The 14,615-nt window shown below is 42.6% G+C and overlaps 1 protein-coding gene across 6 annotated transcripts in view; it reads left to right on the top strand.

The window, feature by feature from the left end:
- The window catches only part of ENPP2 (ectonucleotide pyrophosphatase/phosphodiesterase 2), an 88,835-nt gene extending 79,025 nt beyond the window's left edge, over positions 1-9,810 (top strand). For all 6 annotated transcript variants that reach the window (XM_083621957.1, XM_083621954.1, XM_083621955.1 and 3 more), the window contains 3 exons: positions 2,331-2,463; positions 5,429-5,585; positions 9,136-9,810. In XM_083621957.1, coding sequence (XP_083478083.1) covers positions 2,331-2,463; positions 5,429-5,585; positions 9,136-9,309 — 464 coding nt within the window. In that variant the 3' untranslated portion in view covers positions 9,310-9,810. The remainder of the gene's footprint in view (positions 1-2,330; positions 2,464-5,428; positions 5,586-9,135) is intronic.
- The last annotated feature ends 4,805 nt before the right edge of the window (positions 9,811-14,615 follow it).

Raw genomic sequence — 14,615 nt, 5'->3', positions numbered from 1 at the left:
TCTTCCACTGCACCAAATTAAAACATAGATTTAAAACGTAGCTGTCCCCATCTGACCACATAAATTTGTTTACAAGGCCTGGTCTTTACGTTTCACTGAAAATGTGCCTCAGAAATGGCACCAGGTATCCTAGGAAAGCTATTCTATAACCAAGGTGCCATTACTGAAAAGGCCCTCTCCCTGGTGACTATCTGCCTCACTTTACTTGCGAGCTCCACCCAGAGCGCAACCTAGGAAGAGGATCTTAAGGTTTCGGTAGGTATATTTGAGAGAAGGCAATCTTTAGGTAACCTTTTCAAAGCTCTTAAGGGCTTTAAAGGTTAAAACCAGCACTTTAAATTGGGCCCAGAAACAGACTATGAATACAAAAACCAAAAACCAACATCATGCAAACCAGAAATAATAATAATAATAATAATAATAATAATAATAATAATAATAATAATAATAATTTGTTGTTTATATGCCTCCCATCTGACAGGGTTGCCCCAGCCATTCTGGTCAGCTTCCAACAAATTAAAACATCATACACAGTAGAACATAAAACATTTAAAAATTCCCTATACAGGGCTCCCTTCAGATGTCCTCTGAGAAGGAGGCACACTGAGCTGAAGAAGAAAGCAGAGGAGCTCCTCCAGATGAATTGTTTATTTGAGCATTCATCCTAATTTGCTTGCATGAAGCTATATGCCTTCCTGTCAATCAATTGCCGTCCCATACTTTTTAATGTGCTTCCCCATCACTTTCCTAACTGCAAGAAGCCTAGATTATTATTATTTTACAAGTGGATTTGATGTGACTGAGCACTTTTAAACCACTTGAATTGCAAAACCGTGAGTTTCCAGTGTGCAATTTAATCCCTCCCTAGGAACGCCGACAGACTGGCAGCGACTCATGAGCGAGTCTGTAAAAGCCTTGGTGCCTAAATGGGGCCATTGTAGGCACTGCTTGCCTGCGGAAGGCATCCTAAAAAAACACAAAAAACAGCACAGGGCAAATAGCATGATCCACCTAAAAGCACAATGTTGGGGAGCTACAGTTGGCATCTATGCGTGCTTGTATGCGTAAGGTCATGTGTAAGGACAGCAAAAGAAACCCATCCTGTTTTTGTAGGCAAGAACAATGCGATATCTGTGTGGTGTCCATTGCAATGCCAGTCTCAGAGTGGCACTGTGTATTTCCTTTGTTTTGGACTGGCCAGAGGGAGGGAATTGAGATAACAAAACATGGGAGCAGGAAAATAAAAATAAAAACAGAAAAAAATAAAATGAATTTGTATTATCTGCTGATCTTGGATACTTGACCCAAAAGCATGGGAAGTGAATCTTTGAATACTGTGTCAGGTTTTCGAATATGAATGCATAAACATAGAATTGGTGGATTATGTACTATGTTTTTAATAGGAATTGTCCTTGAGAATTATGGTTTTAAAATTGTTAGTTAATGTAATCCTAATAGCATGATAATGCAGCCGTACATATAATTTCTATCAATAAAAACGTCCATTAACCTCCTGGTTATAGCGATGCAGATTAGTATAAATTTCCTGACAGCCCCACTTCGTCAATTCCAGAAAATGACCACGGTCCATGTCGTGTGGTCTACTCAAACAAGCTCCGATTCTCACCTTTTTTGTTAAAATGAATTACTAGCAAAATGCCCATAATAGTGGTGGACTTGGATTGTGTGTGGAGACTTTGCTGGTGTGTTACAAACCCCCTAGGGGGTGTGCTGTGCACTCTCTGTTCTGCAGGTATGCATTGTGCCAGTATGGGATTCCCGATTGCGAGGGCTGTCCGGTGTCAGCGCTCACAGCAGTGCTTTGCATGTTCCATATAGGAATGAGCTGCAATCACTCAATATATGCAAGAGAGTAAAAGGTGTAGCTGAATGAACTGTAAGGGGCTAACTATGCTCCCTGTCTCTGGTGAACCTGGTCAGTGAGAACTTCGCCTCTTCCATATATATACAGTGGTACCTCAGGTTACATACGCTTCAGGTTACATAGGCTTCAGGTTACAGACTCCGCTAACCCAGAAATAGTACCTCGGGTTAAGAACTTTGCTTCAGGATGAGAACAGAAATCGTCCTCCGGCGCCGTAGCAGCAGCAGGAGGCCCCATTAGCTAAAGTGGTACCTCAGGTTAAGAACAGTTTCAGGTTAAGAACAGACCTCCAGAACGAATTAAGTTCTTAACCCGAGGTACCACTGTAGAATCAACAGAAGTTTCTCTTTCTTAATCTACATGAGAAGTGACTTTTATAAACCACATTTCCTCTTATTGCTTTTAAGGATAATTTGCTCTCTCTCTCTCTCTCTTTTAAATTCAGAGGTGTGGAATTACTTCCAACGGGTTTTGGTGAAGAGATATGCCATTGAGCGGAACGGAGTCAATGTTATAAGTGGCCCGATCTTTGATTACGACTTCGATGGTTTACATGACACGCCGGACAAGATAAAGCTGTAAGAATCTTCTCCTCTAGGCTGGAGTCTCTTTTGAATGGCAACTTAGGAGTTGAACTGAACACTGGGACTTAGCTATGCATGCCATAAAGTAAAGGTACCCCTGACCGTTAGGTCCAGTCGTCGACGACTCTGAGGTTGCTCACTCATCTCGCTCTATAAGCCAAGGGAACCGGCGTTTGTCCACAGACAGTTTCCGGGTCATGTGGCCAGCATGAATAAGCCGCTTCTGGTGAACTAGAGCAGTGCATGGAAACGCCGTTTACTTCCCCGCCAGAGCGGTACCTATTTATCTACTTGCACTTTGATGTGCTTTTGAACTGCTAGGTTGGCAGGAGCAGGGACCGGGCAACGGGAGCTCACCCCGTCGCGGGGATTCGAACTGCTGACCTTCCGATCAGCAAGCCCTAGGCTCTGTGGTTTAGACCACAGTGCCGGATTGTGCTATTACAGGCATGTCCAACTTAAAGTAGGCTTTGTTCTATGATCCAATATAAAAACTGGCAGTGATCTACCACCCAGGGATGGTTGAAGGGTGGTCGGGCGCTGGCTGCTTCCCCCAAGGGGGCAGAGATAGTGGGCAGATGGGTGCTGGCTGCTTCCCCGACAATGTCTCCAATGGAGGGTGAGTGGTGATCGACCAGAATTCATCGCAGGATCTACTCGCCATTCATGATCGATGCGTAGGACAAGGTGGTGCTATTAGACATGTACCCAAGGGAAACCTTCTTGCTCCGTTGGGTCCAAGCACTGGCCCAGCCCATGTCCAAGCCTGCATCCCTATTTGTTAATCCTGCATGCAGGCTAGGATCCGGCTCCTGATAGGTGCCGCAGGCTTACACCCACACCACCTTATCCAGACAGGGCACTGATGCTGCAATTCCCTGTCGGGTTCTTAGAGGCGCCTCTGCCGTCCTATAACACTGCTGCACTGAAAGGGGTGACCAGACTTCTTGGAAGTTTGCTCCTTTTGGTGGATTCCTACTGACTTGTTCAGGGGGTGACTTCCCCCAGAATCAGATTGGCTCAGGAAATAATGCAAGCTGTGTGCAAAGTTTTTAAAAAACCCATACCCTACAATAACACCTAGAGCAGTGCACAGTGTGGCATTTCAGCATTAAAGACAAAGTACTTTAACACAGTGTAAAACCAAAACCAAAACCAACTCATAAAAATAAAAGGGTATTGGCAGATTGCCCCAAGTTTGAGAGGTGACCTACTGAACCTCTCTGGGGCAGACGTTTCACAAGCTGCATGCTGCAATCTAGAAGGCCCTGTCTCTCATCCCAACCTATCGTGCTTCTGGAAGTGATGGGATGCATAGCTTAATTCAGGCTTCCTCAAACTCGACCCTCCAGATGTTTTGAGACTACAGTTCCCATCATCCCTGACCACTGGTCCTGCTACCTAGGGACCATGGGAGTTGTAGGCCAAAAACATCTGGAGTGCAGAGTTTGAGGAAGCCTGGTTAATTCATTAGACAGGCACACAGGATCATATGGGAGGAGATGATGCTCCGCAAACAGCTGTAGCTGAGCGACAGAGCATAATAATAATATAATAATAATTTATTATTTAAACCCCGCCCATCTGGCGGGGTCCCCCCAGCCACTCTGTGCGGCTTCCAACAAAACACTAAAATACAATAACCTATTAAACATTAAAAGCTTCCCTAAACTGGGCTGCCTTTAGATGTCTTCTGAAAGTTTGGTAGTTATTTTTCTCTTTGACATCTGGTGCGAGGGCGTTCCACGGGGTGGGTGCCACTACCGATAAGGCCCTCTGCCTGGTTCCCTGTAACTTGGCTTCTCAGAGTGAGGGAACCACCAGAAGGCCTTTACGCTGGACCTCAGTGTCCGGGCAGAACGATGGGGGTGGAGACGCTCCTTCAGGTATACTGGACCGAGGCCGTTTAGGTGAAAGCATCTGCTTTCAACGCAGAAATCCAAGGCTCACTCGCTGGCATCTCCACATAGAGCTGGGAATGTCTGGAACTCTGGAGAGCTACTGCCAGTCAGTGTAGACAACATTGAGCTAGACAGACTGTTTCCTGTGCTTCAGATATCCTGGTACCAAATTGTGTAGCGCTTTTCAGGTCAGCATCAGAACTTTGAATTCTTCCCAGAGAGATCACTTTCATCTGCACTCACTTGCAAAACTTGGGCTCTCTGATACAATCAGCAAAGCAGGCTCCAGGAGTCAATCCGGCAGCCATATTTTGCACCGGCTTCCAAATGCTTTTCAGAACAAGCTCCAAATGGAGCACACTGTAGTAATCCAGACTGTGTGTGCCCAGGGCAAAACACTTGTCGAGCTGGAGAAGAATTTGGGGGGTTTCTGCAATGTTCTCCTCAGCTTTGAATTGAACATTTACAAGCTTCTGAGCCTTCTGCTCAGGTCCAAACCCAGTGAGTTTCACCAGCATCTCTACTTCACTTGGTAACCTTAACTAAACCATTAGTCCAAAACACTTGTATCTCGTGCCAAAATACCAGTCAGTATTGCTGAGTTTTCTACAGCTCCGAAAGATATTTTTAAGCGCTTTCTATGCCTTTCTGATGAGGTGTTTTCCCTCTTGAAAAGGATGAAATATCAAAACGTGATAGTGATAAATGCAGTTGTATTTGTGGTGGGGCTTTTTGCTTTGGATATTTTAACACACCTGTTTCCTTACATGTGTGAAGAGGATTTTGCCATCATTCTAGAAGGAACCTTCCAAATGTTATTGAACTTCCAAACCCTCAGCATTCCTGCTGGCCATGACAGCTGTTGAAGTCCAGCAACATATTCTGGACAACCTAGTATCTGGACAACCACTTTTGTTGCAAAAACTTGATATACTATAAATCCTTTTTAATAGGTAGCTGAACTGGGGGCTGTTATTTACCCAAAATCGGTTTCAAAATGTCCTTTAGGTGTGTTTGTAATTTTAAAAAATAACCAAAAACCCTCTCCTTTCTTCTAGGTATGTGGAAGGAAGTTCAATCCCAGTCCCAACCCATTACTATAGTATTATAACAAGTTGTTTAGATTTCACTCAGCCAGCTGACAAGTGTGATGGACCACTGTCTGTTCTGTCATATATATTCCCACACCGCCCAGACAATGATGAGAGCTGCTTTGTAAGTTCGAACAGATACCTTTGCTTTTTTTCTTATGAAACCAGGAAACAGGAAGAAAAGAGGGAGTAACTTCCTGTCTTGTTCGGCTGCAGTGATGTTCTGTCTGTTTGTTCTACCTGATGCAGGTCAGGAATTCTGTAACTGAGCTAAAAGTCCAAAAAGTGAAACTTTTAGCCCATTTTTTGGCGGTGGGGAATTTCACTCCCTTGCATTTTGGGACAGATTTCAGAGGACAGGGAACAAAATTTGCTGACACATCACCTGCTTTTCAGATGTTGGTGACCAGTGTGTATTCATTTAATCCTGAAAGAGAAAAGAAATAAATCATAAATTAATTCATAAATCTGAATTAAAACTTTATCCCAGATAAAGTTTATTCCCACTTCAAATTTTAATTTGTTTTGACATTTTTTGTTAGTTTGGAAAATTATTGAGAACAATGAAACAAATGTGACTGCAGTGAACATGGTTTGAAATGAATTTAATGACCAAATACTGAAACAGAAGCAGGGTTTAATAATGGGAAGAAGTGATGCCACAAGAACAGCAGCAATCTTGTATTCCCAAAGTTCTAATAACCAGAGAATTATCCAGCACTAATTTGGATAATTCAGGGTGATAAATTGTGAATGTTCATGAACATGGCCAACCAGGTTGAAAACAACAAGAAAATGACTTATAAAAACATGCTAGAATTCTCTCTTTTTCTTTTTCTCTTTCTCTTTCTCTTAGTAAAGCGTGTTAAATCACTGAACTATGCAAAAGTATGCAGCAATTAATTTCTATATACAGGCAACTTTGAATTTACGTGGGGGTTACATTTTGGGGATGGTACATAAAGCCAAAATTGCCTATAGTCAAAACACATTGGGTGCTGTGGCAAGTGGGATGACCAACATATCTATCTATCTATCTATCATCTATCTATCTATCTATCTATCTATCTATCTATCTATCTATCTATTTATCTATTTATTTATTTACATTTCCAGATGTTGTTAGACTGCAGCTTCTATCATCCAGCAGGCCAATGGTCAAGAACGATGAAAGTTGCAGTCCAACAACATCTGGGGAACCAAGACTGGGAAAGGCTGTTTTTGAGATGTAAGACTCCCAAGGAACACAGGTAAGCAATCACAGACTACTTAACACTGTAAGTACTCTGGGCTTGCTTACCTGTGTTCCTCACAAGTGATGCTTATTAAGCCTATTTACACAGCAGAAGAGTTCCATTGTGAAAACAGGCATAGGCAGCTGTATTTGCCATCTGCTTCTGTTGATTTAAACATGTAGAGATTTGCACTCAGCTTCTTTCCGATGGGAACAGTTTGGTGTGTGCGTCTCTCCTCTAAGCACTCTTAAGGGCTTGGATGAACCATTTAACACATCCATACTTGGCTAGAGAGGTGCTACTTCTTCACAATTAATCATTGCAAGTAGTAGCGATCATCTCTAGAGTCTAGAGTACTATCAATAAAGAGGAGAAGTAAAGTCATTTCTCAAGAGGAGAGGAGAGGTAAAAAGAGATGGAGGCAAAAGCAGTTTATAGACTCTCTAATAACAAATTGTAAGTTTTGTGTGTGAGAGAGAGAGGTGTATACAAACTTGTACAAGTATAATGTATGCAAGGTATATTTTGAGCAGAGGGTCAGAAAAGAGCAGGTATTTAGCTGTTCTATTTGCTGGTGGTTTATTGTTTAAAACAACCCCCTTCCACAAACGCAGAACTGTGTGTCCCCCCAAATATGTTTGCTTGTGTGTGCTTTTACGGAGGCGAGCAGAAAACAGCAAGCAGGGAAAGAGCGCAAAGCAACCCTTTTCTTCCTGCCAGACCTCAGTTTTATAATCTCAGTAGTTGGAGCAGGTGATGCAGGTTTTCTGTGGAAATTTTTTATTTTCAGTTTGCATCAGGGTTAACATTCTGATGTCCTGGAATGTCAGGTGGGGGGAAATATTTGACTCACAAAACAATGTCTTAAATATGTGAAATATACTCGGAGTCCTGTACTGATTTCATGCTCTTTATTGTAGCTTGTAAAACAGTGATTGAATTGCCCCCCAAACCTCAGGCTTTTATATACATTAGTTACACAATGAGTCCTGTCTGATTGGCTGATTCTGCTTCCCTCCTGGAACCTGACTGGTCTTTTCCTGCAAGCCAATCAGTTGTTGCATTCTAGGATCCTACTTGCCTATTGTTCTAGGATCCAAGCTTAGTACATAACAATATGTAACTGCTCTGGATTTTCAAGATGGTTTCAAATGACACAGCACCACCTGGTGGCTGCGTACAACCTTCCAATATGGCAGTTGCATACATGTGGGGAGCCAATCGCCTTCTGTAGGGCCTAGAGGTAAACCCAACCGTTGCTAGCTTCTTGGTGACAGCAGTGTGGTTGGAATCACTTCACAGCCATGTAGAACCAGGCTGCGTGATGCTATGTGTTGCATGAAATACAACATTTTGGTTTAGAAGGCAGCCTTAAACAGGGATCCTTACATTTTTTAGTAGTCAGCATCTTATATTAAATATTGCCATGAAATACCAAAATTCTGGAACAAATGTAAAATAGTGAATGGGAGCTGAAGTATTCAAAACCGACCTGGTGCTTGGATAGCATGAGACAATCTTGGGGTTGTGTGTTTTAGCTCCACGTTGAGTAATAATAATAATAATAATAATAATAATAATTTATTTATACCCCACCCATCTGGCTGGGCTTCCCCAGCCACTCTGGGCGGCTTCCAACAAAGTATTAAAATACATTAATGCATCAAACATTAAAAGCTTACCTTTTAATGCCTTCAGATGTCTGCCTTCAGATGTCTTCTAAAAGTCTGGTAGCTGTTGTTCTCTTTGACATCTGGTGGGAGGGCTTTCCAGAGGGCGGGTGCCACTACCGAGAAGGCCCTCTGCAAATTCCTGCATTTGCAGGGGCTTGGACTAGATCACCCTCGTGGCCCCTTCCAACTCTACAGCTCATGGGTAGGCAAACTAAGGCCCGGGGGCCAGATCCAGCCCAATTGCCTTCTAAATCTAGCCTGTGGACGGTCCAGGAATCAGCATGTTTTTACAAGAGTAGAATGTGTCCTTTTATTTAAAATGCATCTCTGGATTATTTGTGGGGCCTGCCTGGTGTTTTTACATGAGTAGAATGTGTCCTTTTATTTAAAATGCATCTCTGGGTTATTTGTGGGGCATAGGAATTTGTTCATTTCCCCCCAAAAAATATAGTCCGGCCCCCCACAAGGTCTGAGGGCCAGTGGACTGGCCCCCAAGTTTGCTGACCCCTGCTACAGCTCTACAATTCTGTGAGACGCCAACTTTCCCTGCAGGTTCGTCTTAACAAATTGCAAACTCTCTCTTATAAAGACCATAGTTTAAGTAAAATAAATTACGGAGAGTGGGACGCTCACTTTAAGAAGGGAGAGTGCATGTCTGAATGAACGAATGAAACTTTATTTGCATCAGCCATCGTCCATAGCAACAAAAGAACATTGCGGTATATACAGAACAAAATAAAATAGTCACATTGCCTTTCAATTACAGAACTCCTCCGAGGACGAATCCCGGTGGGTTGAAGACCTCTTGAAAATGCACACCGCCAGAGTACGTGACATTGAGCAGCTCACCAGCTTGGATTTCTTCCGGAAGACCAGCCGAAGCTACACAGAAATCCTCTCTTTAAAGACATACCTGCATACATTTGAAAGCGATATTTAACCTTCCTCTTTAAACTCAGCCCATCCATCCTCTCATGAAGTGGTGTATATTTTTATATTATATTTATTAATTTGAAACAGGACATTAAAATTATTAGTCGTATTTTTTGTTTGTTTGTTAATCTTGCATCAAATCTTAAAATATATTAAAGTCTTGTGTCAGTTGTTTTTGATTTTATTTTATTTTTAACGTAGGGTGTATGTTTTGGTCTCTCCCTGTCTGCCCTCCCTTGCCCCCGAGCTGAGATTTTTTGAGTGCTTGCTGACATTCAAGTCTCTTGGTCAAAGCTTTTTCAAATGGTGCTTCAGAGTTGATTAATTACTTGGAGGAAACCTTTTAATTTTTCCAGCACTCCCTTACCTTCTGGTTTTTGTTTTTTGTTTAGTCCTGTACTGTGTATCAAACATGTAAAATGACAATTACTGTTAACTATGTGATAGACATATTTAAGCTCCATAGAGAATAGAAACTTAAATATAATAAAACCACACATTCAGGTTTTTTTACTTTGTGTTCCTTTCTCGCACAGTGTTTTGAAATTCTGGATGTCAGAGTCTTTCCCCTTAGGTTGGGTTTCCAACCTGCTACTCTGTGGCTCCAACAGGACGTAAACTTACTGCATGGACTTAAATATGACCCCCCAGTTTTAAATGCAGCAGACTGAACATCCGTGGAAAAATTAAATTAATTCGGGTAACATGGTGAGGTCAGGGGGTGGAGCTATAATGCCCTAAACCAGGTTTCCTCAACCTCGTCCCTCCAGATGTTTTTGGCCTACAACTCCCATGATCCCTAGCTAGAAGGACCAGTGGTCAGGGATGATGGGAATTTTAGTCTCAAAACATCTGGAGAGCCAAGGTTGAGGAAGCCTGCCATAATCGCTTTGTAATGCCGCTGTCACAAGAAGCCCTGCCCAGGGATAGGGGAATAAATTTGATTCAATTCACATTCATAGGCAAATCTCTACCTAATTCGCACTTCCCAAAGCATTACATGAACCAAAATGCAGCCATCTTTGAAATTTGCACCTCTCTGAATTCTGAGGTGCAAGTTATCCAGCCCAAGGAATATCTACAAAATTGCATATATTAGGGTAAAGTGAGCGTAAAAGTACATGTGTTAGTAAAAAGAACCTACAAATATGCATTATTTTACGCAAACTTTCCTTTGCCAAACTGTGCATGTTGAGAGAAATTAATACTAAAATGCTGATGAATTTTCAGAGGGATTTGGGGTTTTTTAAAAAATAAAAAAAATAACTTTGTGAACCGATGTGGAGAACTAGATTTCAGAGTGGAGAAACAAAGACAAACAAATTCACTTATCCCTATTATAGAAGGGCACCCTAATTCCTTCGTGCAGAGCGAATCCTGGGTTTGCTGGAACTTGACGTGACCCGATATATTGCCATGTATCCCTAATCCAGCCTGCCTACATTTTCCTCTGGCCATGCTTGCCCACAGGTACATGGCATTCAGAAGGTGAGGAATGTGGACCTCAAGTTGAAAAGGATTCCTTGCCACTGTCCTACCAGGAATGAACCAGTTCAGCCCTCCAGCCACCTGGGGAAGGAACTGAATAGTGATGTTTATGGCTCCTGGGTAAGAGGATGCAAGAAGTGAGGAAATAGCACCCATATTTCTTTCCAATGCTCCTGAAACCCTACCCTGCTGTGGTGTGCTTCAAGGCTCAAAATGGCGGCTAGCCATGAGGGGAGTTTTCTAGAGTATGGGAAATAGGATCTCTGTCCCCCTTTATCCTTGCAACCACGCTCACTATTGTGCTCTCCATAACCTCCATGTTGCAGATCCACTTAACCCTAATTCCTTCAGGATACTGTCCATCCCTCTTTTCCTTTTAAACTTGTTTCCATTTTCTCTTCTGTACTTGACACCCTCAACATTTTGTCAGCCCAGGAAGCAACTGGATACAGGCCCTTAATAACAACAACAACAACAACAACAACAACAACAACAACAACAATAATGTACAAACCAACATTCTCAGAGTATGTGAAAACCATGGTTTGTTTCATGTGCCGTGCTTCCAAATTGATAAGCACTTTACTATATAAACTTGATATTTAGAGGGAATGCTGAATTCTGACAGACGTCTGTGTGTTGACAAGAGAATAGGTGTCGGACATTTTGGGGGTATGCCTCATTTATGAGTGGGTGGTGTTTTTAATAGTAAAGAACTCTACATCATGTCCAAATACAGGAGAACATTATATAATCTATGGCTGTGTATTCGCCATATATTTAAAGCACATGACTTCCCACGAAGACTCCTGGAAACTAGTTTGTTAAGGGTGCTGGGAATTGTAGTTTTGTGAGGGGTAAACTACAGTTTGCAGGCATATTTGCTTTGAATTATGGTATAAACGCAGCCTAATTCTCCACACCAAGGCAGGGCTTTCTGTTCTCTGTTCCCTAGCATACTGGCCAGTTCCATCTCGAATTAAAGCATGCTGTGTTAGTTTTAACAAGGGATAACAGAGGTTTTAATTGGCACCTATGCTGACCGGGTCTCGTAGTGCTACTCAATGAATGAATAATAATGTTTTCATGTCCCAAAGTAATAAGGTTGCCCACGGAAACTCTAGCCAGGTCAGTTTTCTTTGGAAGAGAAAGCACTAGAGGCAAAATTACTGCATTAATAAATAAATAAAAAGCCCAGGTAATTACACACTTCCAATATTTCACAGATAAAAGTAGAGACACTCTTGGGTGTACTTGCAACACACTTATTTACAGCTAGACTCCATGTGATGCTCATTTGCATTATTTCCCAGAACATTTTTAAAGGAAATAGTCCTGAGGGAAGCATTGAATGAGAGCACAAAGAGCACTGGTGGGAGGTTGTGCTTGACCCTTTCCATTCCCATCAATTGATTATTCAAAAGCCCTTCCCAAGCTGGTTTTCCATATGAGGAAAAGACACATGACCCCTGTTGGTGAAAAACAGCTTGGGGAACAGCAGAAAGAAAAATGAGTAAACCAAACCTCTCCGCGCTTTGTGCTTTTATTTGCAGCCACCAAGACTGCTTTGTGTCTTAAAAAAGCAAAAGCTAAACATTGCAATACAGTCGTACCTTGGTTCTTGAATGCCTTGGTACTTGTACATTTTGGCTCCTAAACACGGAAGTAAGTATTCTAGTTTTCAAACGTTTTTTGGAAGCTGAACATCCGACACGGCTTCTGCTTGAGTGCAGGAAGCTCCCACAGCCAATCAGAAGCCGGGTCTTGGTTTTTGAACAGTTTTGGGAGTCGAACGGACTCCCGGAACGGATTAAGTTCGAGGACCAAGGTTCCACTGTATACTGATACATCAAAATGACTGAAATAAGGATGGAGATATGTATTTAGACGTGGGTGGCACTGTGGTCTAAACCACTGAGCCTAGGGCTTGCTGATTAGAAGGTAGGCGGTTCGAATCCCCGCAATGGGGTGAGCTCCTGTTGCTCAGTCCCTGCTCCTGCCAACCTAGCAATTCGAAAGCATGTCAAAGTGCAAGTAGATAAATAGGTACCGCTCCAGCGGGAAGGTAAATGGCATTTCCGTGCGCTGCTCTGGTTCGCCAGAAGCGGCTTAGTCATGCTAACCACATGACCTGGAAGCTGTACGCCGGCTCCCTTGGCCAGTAAAGCGAGATGAGCGCCGCAACCCCAGAGCTGGTCACGACTGGACTTAGTGGTCAGGGGTCCCTTTACCTTTATGTATGGAGAAGCAACAGCTAGCTTCATGGTTTCCCCTACATTGTGATTTTTGCGTTAACACACACCCATCAATATTGGCAATATATTGGCAGGTCAAAAATTATGAAACCAATATCGCGATGTGGACTTGAAATCGGTTTTGGACGAGAAATCGCCCAGCCCAATCGTAACCATATAAATATGGTGAAAAACAAATTCATCAAACCGTTAATCCATCTCGATGCAAACTAATCGTGATTCAGAAGAGCAGAAACAGCTGCTAAGCACCTGCCCCATCCCAGTTGACATGACAGTCTCCGCGAAGGGACTTATTCACCCAGTGCAGCAAAAGCACACTCCCAGGCCACACGATCTCCCATAGTTTTCAGCCTCAACTCTTTTAACTCTCAGATGAAGAAGAAGAAGAAGAAGAAGAAGAAGAAGAAGAAGAAGAGGAGGAGGAGTTTGGATTTGATATCCCGCTTTATTACTACCCGAAGGAGTCTCAAAGCGGCTAACATTCTCCTTTCCCTTCCTCCCCCACAACAAACACTCTGTGTGGTGAGTGGGGCTGAGAGACTTCAAAGAAGTGTGACTGGCCCAAGGTCACCCAGCAGCTGCATGTGGAGGAGCGGGGAATCGAACCCGGTTCCCCAGATTATGAGTCCACTGCTCTTAACCACTACACCACACTGGCTCTCTAAGGATAACATTTCTATGTTGTCTTCAGAGAAGTGAGGCAACATGTTCTATAGAAGATATAGAGCATCTACCATGCTTTTTCTCCATGTGGGATAGTTAAGATAACACCTTTCCACAGCCCCTTTTGGAAGATTGATTGATTAATTCTATTTCTATGCCGTTTTTCATTCAAATAAATCCCAAAGCGGCTTACAAACAAAAGATAAAAATAACATAATGGAACATCACGAATACAGCATAAATCGTATAGAATACTTAACAAGTCATCAGTTAAGACAATCACAAATAAAACAATTGCCATCTACATAACACTATTAACAGAACAACTAAAAAAATAAGTTAAACATCACAGTTACACCAGTTACAGGATTCACAAAGTACGACAGCATTCATATCTATAAAACAGTTGAATTTGTTGAAGAGTATTCTGGGCTCTCTCCTTGCAGGGGCACAAGACCCAGACAGCAAGAGATGTGTCCGTGTGATAGCCCAACTATATTATTAGATGGCCCTTTTCACTCCGTTTTATAGGGGAAGTGCAAATATTCTCAATTTCTGAGGACATTCGGTGGTCTGACTAATCCTTATTAAAGGAGACGTCCCAGCGGGCCTGTGATTATAGACCTCCTATTAAAGTGAGCATTGATTCTCGCAGACATGGATTAAAAGCACAGAGCTCCCCTCAGAAAAGTGCCAGCAGTTGACTGTGATACACTTCGCCTTTGGACGGGAACCGCAGTTTCCAGTTTTGAAAGTCTGTCTGTCTCACCATGTTCTTGGCAAAGGGCTCGGCCGTTTGCTCACAGCTCCTAACCCGGCACTAAAAATAATGCCGATTGATTTTCCAGAAGCAGAAAATATACCGCTGAAAACAACCTTTGATCTTCAGAAATAGGTCTGAGGCCCG

Source organism: Podarcis filfolensis, assembly GCF_964270895.1.
Source record: "Podarcis filfolensis genome assembly, chromosome: 7".
NCBI lineage: Eukaryota > Metazoa > Chordata > Lepidosauria > Squamata > Lacertidae > Podarcis > Podarcis filfolensis.
This window is presented reverse-complemented; position numbering and strand designations above follow the sequence as displayed.